Here is a 9,806-nt window from a genome sequence, read left to right as displayed (position 1 = left end):
GTTGCAAAAAACAAAATGTACTACAGAGTGGCTAGCTCTTTGGAAAAGGAAGCCTCAGATTTGCAACATGTGGTTTTAAGGATAGTTTGTGATGTGTGCAGAAAAACCATTAAAGATACATATATATATATCTCTATAAACTCTATGTAGCTAAAGAAAATTAAGCCAACTATATTATACCACCATTTTTGCTGTTTGTACCTAAAAACATTTGGATGCAAAGCTATACTAAGTACTCCTTTAAGGCTGCAGATAGAGTAAATAGGATTGCCAGACAGTTGTGCAGCACTAGGGCATTTAGGTGCAAAAAGCATTGAAAACACTCACATACTGCACAGGTACTCAATTTATTAGGTGTGCTTCTATTCCACTAATCTTGTCACCGTACAGTTTAAGCTTCTCAAATGCTTTTTCTCCTTAAATATAAGACCGTCTTAGCTTAAGTTGGATTTCAGTGTTTATTTTCCAGATTTAGTAATAAATCCAAAATGACAGACATTACAGTTCAGTGTAGAAAAAGCAGTTATTTTCCCCAAAGCCATCTGCTGCTTTCCCATTAGTGGCCAAAAAAGGGAATTCATCCTCACCTGAGATTTGAATATCTACCCTTCCATTTCAGAGTTGTCCTCTCAAGGATGAGACATGCTTCTCACAATCTTATTCCCTCTCTCCATCATACATCAGCATACATTCCATTAATCAAGTAATCCAGCCTGGTGTAAGGTCTCTTCTGAAGAGATTCGTGTATTTTCTTCCCTGTTAGTGCAATAACTAGTAATAAGAATATCACCTCAAAAAGCAAAGCTGCTATCAGGCTGCTTTTTTCTCCCAGCTGATTGACACCTTTCTCTCTCAGAATACCCTCTGGCAGGTAGCTTTCTGAATCAGATAGGTCATAACCCTCAGGGTTGCTTTGGGAAGCTGTGGGAGAATTGCTAGTAGACAAAGTGGGACCTGAAGAAGAGAGGAGGGTAACCTGGCTGGTATCATTGGGAGAGACAACTGTTGGCTCATGAGGAATGGTTGGAGTTCTTAGCCCTGATGGGGTGGTAGCAGATGTGAAATTTGTGGTCACCCACTTGGTTGTTGTAGTAGAAGCAGAAGTTGTGGGACTGGAAAGGGGAACACGTGTAACAGCAAAGGTGGTGTCAGGGACATCAGGTTTTGCTTTAGTGCTTCCAGTTGGCAAAAAGGCAGCTGTGGTGATGGTGAGAGCAGTAGGTTTAGTACCACCAATAGGCAGTGAGGTTGTATGAGACTCCAGTTGGGAGGTACTTGCAGTGAGAGGAGTAAGAGTAGTACTGCTGAGTTCAGAAACACTAGACTGAGTGGTTGGGAATGAAGTAGAGGGGTTTCCAATTTGAACAGCGGCAGACTTATTTGATGGCAAGTTGATTACTTTCTGCCCTGAGGTGGGGTCTAAGCTCTCAGGATGTTTTGTCCTTTGAGAACCAGGAAAAGCTGTGTGAAAGTCACTGTTATCTAAATGCTTGGTCACAGAGTTTGGGAGTTCAGATGCCTGATGAAAGACAAGTTGTTGCAATGCAGTGGTAGGACTGTGAGGGCTTGTGTGACTGGAAGAAATAAAGGCTCCAGCATCCGAAGACAAAGAATACCCATTTGAAGAAAAGACCTCATTTTTGAAGGATGTATCCTCCGTGGCAGGGGTTTCTGGAAGCAGAAAAGAAGTATCAGTATTTAATAATTTAAAATATTTACTACTACCTTAACAATTTGTATTTTCGAGTAACAGAGATCTAAGGAAGCTCAAGAAAGCAGTAACTAATGAAACTGAGGTATCAAGATTTTCCTTTCTTTAAGATATGGTGAGTGACTTTTGAATTGTGTCATAAGACCTGTCACTTTTAAGCTTGGGCACACCAACCCCTGACTGCTGCTTCTTACAGAATTCACCTGTGCAGAGAGAGCATCCCAATCCAATGATTTTATGCTCATGTCGCATGCATTCAAGCATTTTATTTAGCAGCACAATGCAGAGTAAGTAGGCCCATTGTCTTTAAACCATTCTCAGCCTTTGTCACTTAGGAAGTAGATAGCATCAACCTCACTTTGATTTGTCAGGTGTACACTATTCCACCTAGCCAAGATGAATATATATTCCCTTTTCTTGTAATATTCAAGCACCCTGTGACTGATACAATTCCATTCATATACAAAAATTGTCTTATGATACAGAGTGGCAAAAATATGCCCATTTTATAGCTAATTTTATATACCTACTGATTTGAAGGAAAGATCTGAGCTCCTACTGCCAGGCTAGAAGACAGACACTGCTCCAAGATTTTCGAAGGTATTTGCAGTGAAGGCCTTCACAAGAAGCAGCCTGCACTTGACAATTTCTCCATAAATTGATATGTATTGCTTGCAAATCAGGTGGGTGAGTGTTATTTAATAGGATTTGGAAGCAGGGCACCACTGTTATGTGACAGAAATTCCATGCAATCAATAATCCAAATAGCTACTCCATTTTGCATAGGTATTATAGAGAGACTTTGGGTGAGCAAAAGCTCTTGGGAGCTTGTGAGAAACTCTCAGTCAGAGAGTTTTGGCCAATGGGACAGAATCTAGTTGGAGGCCTGTGACTAGTGGAGTCCCTCAGGGGTCGGTACTGGGACCAGTACTGTTCAATATTTTCATCAACAACCTGGATGAGGGAACAGAGTGTGCCCTCAGCAAGTTTGCTGATGACACTGAACTGGGAGGAGTGGCTGACACACCAGAAGGCTGTGCTGCCATTCAGAGACACCTAGACAGGCTGGAGAGTTGGGCAGGCAGAAACTTGATGAAATTCAACATGGGCAAGTGTAGAGTCTTGCATCTGGGGCAGAACAAGCCCATGCACCAGTACAGGTTGGGGGCGGACCTGCTGGAGAGCAGTGTAGGAGAAAGGGACCTGGGGGTCCTGGTGGACAGGAGGATGGCCATGAGCCAGCAATGTGCCCTTGTAGCCAAGAAGGCCAATGGCATCCTGGGGTGCATTAGAAAGGGTGTGGTTAGTAGGTCAAGGGAGGTTCTCCTCCCCCTCTATTCTGTCTTGGTGAGGCCACATCTGGAATATTGTGTCCAGTTCTGGGCCCCTCAGTTCAAGAAGGACAGGGAACTGCTTGAAAGAGTCCAGCACAGAGCCACAGAGATGATTAAGGGAGTGGAACATCTCCCTGATGAGGAAAGGCTGAGGGAGCTGGGTCTCTTTAGCTTGGAGAAGAGGAAACTGAGGGGTGACCTCATCAGTGTTTAAAATATGTAAAGGGTGAGTGTCAGGAAGATGGAGTTAGGCTTTTTTCAGTGATGTCCAGTGATAGGACAAGGGGCAGTGGCTGCAAACTGGAGCACAGGAGGTTCCACGTGAATATCAGGAAGAACTTGTTTACTGTGAGAGTGACAGAGCACTGGAACAGGCTGCCCAGAGAGGTTGTGGAGTCTCCTTCACTGGAGACATTCAAAACCCACCTGGACACGTTCCTATGTGATGTGCTCTGGGTGACCCTGCTCTGGCAGGGGGGTTGGACTGGATGATCCTTTGAGGTCCCTTCCAGCCCCTAAGATTCTGTGAAGACTGGCTGTTATAATTCAGATTTTATATATATACATATACATAATACATGCATGTGTATGTATATATACAAATACAGAAATGATTATAATTCAATTTCCCCACAGAACATTTAAAAGGGAACATCTTCCCACGTAGTTCTGACTCTCACTCATCTCTCTTTTTTTTTTTTTCTTAGAAACAAAGAGGTTTTTTAACTGCACTGAATTGAAATAAATAGTAAAAATTCCATTACATTTTCATTGTCACTTTTTTTCCCAAATGGGAACTCTTATCTAGAGGGATGGATTTATGTCAGTTTTATTATACTATATTACCAGGGAAGCTGATGGAGCAGATCATCCTGAGCACCATGATCTGGTACATACAGAACAACCAGGTTATCAGGCCCAGTCAACAGAGGTTCATGAAGGGCAAGTCCTGTTTGACTAACCTGATATCCTTCTATGACAGGGTGACACACTTATTGGATGAGGGAAGGGCTGTGGATGCTGTCTACTTTGACTTTAGCAAGGTCTTTGACAAGGTTTCTCACAGCATTCTCCTAGAGAAGCTGGCTGCTCATGGCTTGGATGTGCACATGCTTTGCTGGATAAAAAACTGGTTGGACAGACAGGTGCAAAGAGTTGTTAAATTAAGGTTGTTAAGTTAAAATTGTTAAATCCAGTTGGTGGCCAGCTGGGGCTGCTCCTGTTTAACATCTTTATTGATGATCCAGATGAGAGGACAGAGTGCACCCTCAGTAAGTTTGCAGATGACACTAAGTTGGGTGGGACTGCTTCAGGGCAGGGAGGCTCTGCAGAAGGATCTAGACAGGCTTGACTGATGGGCCAAGGCAAATATCATGAGTTTCAATAAAGCCAAATGTTGGGTCCTGCACTTGGGCCACCACAACCCCCAGCAGCACCACAGGCTTGGGGAGGAGTGGCTGGAGAGCTGCCCAGCAGAGAGGGACCTGGGGGTGCTGACTGACAGCCAGCTGAACATGAGCCAGCAGTGTGCCCAGGTGGCCAAGAAGGCCAACACCATCCTGGCCTGCATCAGGAATAGTGTGACCAGCAGGACCAGGGAGGTGATCCTGCCCCTCTACTCGGCCTTGGTGAAGCTGCACCTCGAGCACTGTGTGCAGGTTTGGGCACCACAGCATAGGAAGGACACAGAGGTGCTGGAGAGGGTGCAGAGAAGGGCAACTGGGCTAATGAGGGGTCTGGAGAAGAGGTCTTAAGAGGAGAGGCTGAGGGAGCTGCGGCCGTTCAGCCTGGAGAAGAGGAGGCTGAGGGGAGACCTCATTGCTTTCTACAACTACCTGAGAGGAGGTTGTGGTGAGGCAGGTGTTGGCCTCTTCTCCCCAGTGACTAGTGACAGGACAAGAGGAAATGGGGTCAAGGTGCACCAGGGGAGGTTCAGATTGGGTATTAGGAAAAATGTATTCACAGAAAGAGTGGTGAGGCATTGGAACTGGCTGCCAAGGGAGGTGGTAGAGGCACTGTCCCTGCAGGCGTTCAAAAAACAGGTAGATGTGGTGTTTTGAGAGATGGTTTAGGGGTTGTAGGGTGGACACTTGGACTTGATGATCTTGAAGGCCTTCTCCAACCTTGATGATGATTCTATGATTCTATGTGAATATACTATAATATCCAATATATAATTATATATTATTATTATATAATGTTATATATTAATATACTATATTATACTATTATATACCCCCAAAACAACAAAAAAACTGGCAATGCTTTACCAAGAGTAGAGCAAATACTTCACTCGAATCATAGACACCAATTTTTATCCTAACCTCCCAGTGAGGTACTATCTTGTAAGCAAAGTAAGATCCTAGAGGTAAGGGACTCCAACCACAATGTCCAACTTAGAGAAAAGCCAAACCATACTCTGTTTTTAGAAAGTGGCTTTAAATAATGAAATGTTCAGTTATTAGAGAATCAGGAACTGTATGGTCAAAAATGCTCAGACTCTCAGCTACTTCTGCAGCTCTGGACACATTTCTACACCAGTGAGGAAATGGCCTGTTACCACCATGGAGTCAGTCCCCAGCTCATTCTTTCCTCTGCTCCTAATGCACTCCCATGGACTCTTCCCTCCTGCGTGTTTAAACAAACAGTGGATGTAGTGTGACGGCCAGACAGTGCTTGCAGCATGCTATGTCATCTTCAGTTCTCTTGCCTGGGGAACAGCAAGAAAAACAAGGAGCTTGTGTGCCATGTTCAAGGGGTGGGTGCAGGGAGCACAAACAGGCTACGTGACAAGTCCCATACAGGAGTGAAGTATCACTGCAGTGCTCAGAATTATTAACTGCCTGCACTAACTAACTGTACTTCACATTTTCAGCATCAAACATTGACTAGACAGTATTCCTTGTCTCCACTTTAGCCCACAAACTCCCAAATGCAATTGCCCAAAAACTGGTATGTGCAATGTACGACTGGGATACTAGGACAGATATGCTTGTTGGTAAGAAAGAGCAAGGGCACTACACAAGTCAACCTCTAAAAAAAGATTAAAAAAAACCCAAGGTGGTCCTGCTGATACCTCAAATCTAATAAACTGCATTAGAAACCAAACTTCAGTGTTGTTACTCTTAAAAACAAACTAACAACCTCGTGAGCATACTTTGCTAGAACCCATCAATATCTTAGCGTGGTGGAAAAAGCAAACACCAAAGCAGTACATGAAGAACAGAAATCAGAACTTATTTTTTTCAGCAATTGCATTTTGCAACAGGGACCAGGAAATGTTTTACTTTCCGAGCCATACATTGTTTCCATTGGTTACCAAGCCACAAGAATAGTTTAAAAGGAAAAAACTACATCTCATTACTAACACAGCATCGTATTTTAAGTTGGTTTAGTACCAAAAGAGTATCTTGCCCCCTTTTAGTTTGGTTTTCAGTGTAATCAGTACACATGCAGATTCTCATGTGTAAAAACAGAGCTTGAAATGTTTGTCAGTACCAGCACTTCCCAGGAGCTCTCTTTGAAAACTTATTAGGAACATAAGGTAAATAAACTAGCATACTCTTTCCACAATTCCATGTTCACAGAAGCTGAAACATGTAAAATGAAAAATAGATTGTATATGTAATCAGGTTGTTAACTGAGCATTACACTACAAACAGGGTGAAAGCACAAGCACAATTACATTTCTTCTTTGTTTGAAACCCCTGTATTCTTCTAAGGGAGAAAGAGCTGGATAAAATAATAGTTCTAATGATAACTTTTACAGGCATGCAATTAATTCATTGCACATTGCTTTTGCCCAATTCCTGTGTGATTGTGCTTGCACAAATATATTTGGTTACACCACGTGACTAATCTTTCTACATATCCTGCTGTCACTCCTTGCATAGCTCCTCTAGGAAAAGTTCTCTTTTTCAGCACAAGTTCAGTCTGCAGAAATCCAAAATTTCTGGTCAAGCAGACAAACTGAAGCCACCTGATGAACTCTTGGCAGTAGGACAGTCTAATTATCAGTTTCTTATCCAAGTCGTTCAGACAGGTCTGGTGCGAGTTAATGTCAGTGAACAAGTAAGACTTGCTAATAAAAATCACACAGCACATGACAGATAACGAGACATTTCTGAGTGTGCAGCCCACATGCCATAAGGCTTCAAACTTAGACTGTCTGCATCTGCACTTCAGGTTCTCTAACTAAAAGTAGAAAACAATTATTACTATTACCAATTACTCAGTAACATCACAGTGGTGCTCCAAGGCTGGCCCAACATTTGCTCAGTGTCTCTGCTTGTGTGGATATGGTATCCATCAGTGTAGCACGGCTCCTTTGAATACGCAGATGGCTACAAGGCCATCACATTTCTATTGCTTTAAGCAATACTCTTCAGCATTATGTACAGGAAATTTTCCTTCTTGAATATATCAAGATGGAAACGGCTTCTTTTTGTTTTAAGCAAGGGAAAATGGCGAGGAGTTCTGAACCTAATGTAAAGACATTTCGTAAGGGTCATTATGTTATTCCTACTGGGAAGCTGGGCCCACACAAGAGCTCACCACACACCTGCCTATTTCTCACAAAGCAAAAAAGCAGCATTTTAAAATTACAGTGCTTGGCTTTACAAATTTTATTAAAAATGTAACCCACAAGCATTTTCTGGTCACTACTGAAAAGTCACAGGTCATCTAATGTGGGGATTGGCAGCTTTTACTATTACTTACCTCTAGTTATCTTGTAGCTCACATACCCTATTGCAGACTTCATGGGACAAGCCTCTGTGCTAGGACAGTAAAACAGGTAGCAGTTGGGATGCGTACTTGTCCTTTGAGCATTAAAAATCATCAAGTTACACTTCTTGTCTCCTGCAAAACATGAGACATACATAATTCAGCAAAAAGAACTTTTATACCATCTTGATAACACGCTCTGGTCCATTAAATCAATATTTCCTTGTGTGAATAAGAGGAAAACTACTAACATATAACATTCCTACAGGAAAAACAACCCAGGGCTGCAAAAGAATGGCCCAGGGCCAATACATGAAAGGTCACACATTCTTCTTCCTGCACATAGGAGCTTGGGAAAGTAATGAATCTAATCTCCCATCCTCCCCTCACCTGCACCACACAATATAATAATCTCTTGCTTACAAATCCTGGTAAAATTGAAAGTCTCCTTGTTATACTCATGAGGATTTACTCACTTTTCCCCTCTACAACCCAGGGACCACGTGGGTTGTTGCTGCTCGGAGGGGTCACCTTTAACATTGTAATTTCTACTTGCTGCACCACCTCCTACTGCTTCAAGAGCTTGATGCAAACCAGCTGTCTCAGAGAAGGGTTAACACTCTCATTTTTGGCTAAACTTAAACAAAGCACAGAATGTGAAGTTAATTTCTAGCACATCTATGAAATACAGCTTATGCATCTTGGAGTTTGGGGGTCTGAGATGTTTCAGTGCTTAAAACTACCCCCGTTTCTTTGCGGCAACTATTTCCCTGAACGTTCGGGGGCCTTGTGTTAAGATCAAACATCGCCCTTGGCAAAACAGGCCAGCAACCGCAAGCTGTTACCAGTCACGGCGTGAATAAAACGATAAATTAACGTTTCCTCGCTGAAAACGGAGAACAGCCTTGTCCCTTCTTGCTCGAGGACCACGCGAGCCCAAACTTCACAAGTTGTTTCCCAAGAGTTTGTGCGCAGGAAAAGACTGAAGGAAGAGGAGGGGGTTACCTGAGAGCTTTTCCTCCGAGCAGCAGGCACGAACACAAGCCTCTGGGGTCGAGGTGTACACCGGCTCTGCGCCCCTGACGCCTTCGGGCAGGGACAAGTTGATATCGACGATGGCATTTTCCATTTTCTCTGCGGAGCACTCCTGACTCAGGGATGACCCGGCCATCAGGCAGCCGACCACCAGCAAGCAGACCGGCCACCGGCTGCTGAAGGGAGACATGGCCCCTCGGCTGGGGTCTTCGCCGCCCTCGGGCCACCCCTTCCCACCGACGTACCGGACCGTCCGTCCTCGGCCACGAACCGGATTTCGAGGCGAGTTTGCCGAAGCGCTGGTAGCCGGGGAAGCCGCCGCCGAGGTGCCGCCTCTGCTGCCGGGGCGAGGACGCGTTTCTGGGGGTCACTTTCGGGCTGTCCCCCCGGTGCGCGGGGAAGGGCAGGGGAGGCGGGGCCGGACCGGACCGGGCCGGGCTGGGCTCTGCTCCGCTGCCGGGGAAAGGAAGCAGCGCAGGGGAACTGCGGGAGCCCCGGCCCGCCGGCACGTCCGGGAGGAGGAGCAGCCGCGGGAGGAGGAGCCGGGGGAGGTCGGGGCGATGCTGGTCAGGCTGAGGGGGGGGTTTGCTTGGCAGCCTGGCCTGCCTCCTCGGCAGCCGAGATCCGCTCTGGGGAGGCTGTAAGGGAAGCAATTCATGGGCGTGTCCCGGTCTGAATGAACCGGTGCATGCTTGGATACGCGTCTCTTTGCTACCCAAATAGTCCTGCCCAAATCCCAGCCCAGCGCAGAGTGTTTGCTGAGTGGGAGGTGCAGGGACGAGCCTGTCTGCTGGGAGCACACGCCGGCACCTCAGCCGGTGTTCCCTCGGCAGCCTGCACGCACGCGCTTGCTCGGCTCATGTTTTTACTTGGGAATTGTTCATTTCCTCTTTTTAAGTTTTCCTTATTATTTTTGGGGGCAGTGTTTAGGAGTAAGAGTGGCCTAGAGCATAAGGAGAGCATGAGGAAGGGCTAAAAAAATACATGCCTTCTTTTTTTCA

At 45.1% G+C, this 9,806-nt stretch overlaps 1 protein-coding gene across 1 annotated transcript; it reads right to left on the bottom strand.

Moving 5' to 3' along the window:
* Positions 1-439: 439 nt before the first annotated feature.
* MANSC1 (MANSC domain containing 1) lies at positions 440-9,298 on the bottom strand. Its single transcript, XM_051635762.1, has 3 exons — positions 8,776-9,298; positions 7,765-7,905; positions 440-1,671 (listed from the first exon to the last, which is right to left on the bottom strand). The coding sequence occupies exons 1-3, from the start codon at positions 8,993-8,995 to the stop codon at positions 674-676; spliced, it is 1,359 nt and encodes a 452-aa protein (XP_051491722.1). The 5' UTR covers positions 8,996-9,298; the 3' UTR covers positions 440-673.
* Between the last annotated feature and the right edge of the window lie 508 nt (positions 9,299-9,806).

This window comes from Apus apus, chromosome 1 (assembly GCF_020740795.1).
Source record: "Apus apus isolate bApuApu2 chromosome 1, bApuApu2.pri.cur, whole genome shotgun sequence".
In the NCBI taxonomy this organism is placed as follows: Eukaryota; Metazoa; Chordata; class Aves; order Apodiformes; family Apodidae; genus Apus; species Apus apus.
The sequence above is the reverse complement of the archived record's forward strand: the minus strand, read 5'-3'. Positions and strand labels throughout refer to the sequence as shown.

Excerpts from the sequence above, each read along its gene's own strand:
- MANSC1 (XM_051635762.1), bottom strand. The coding sequence starts at position 8,995 with ATGTCTCCCTTCAGCAGCCGGTGGCCGGTCTGCTTGCTGGTGGTCGGC. Across the intron at positions 7,906-8,775 it reads CTCGGAGGAAAAGCTCTCAG|GAGACAAGAAGTGTAACTTG; the intron begins GTAACCCCCTCC and ends CATGTTTTGCAG. Across the intron at positions 1,672-7,764 it reads GAGCTACAAGATAACTAGAG|AAACCCCTGCCACGGAGGAT; the intron begins GTAAGTAATAGT and ends TTCTGCTTCCAG.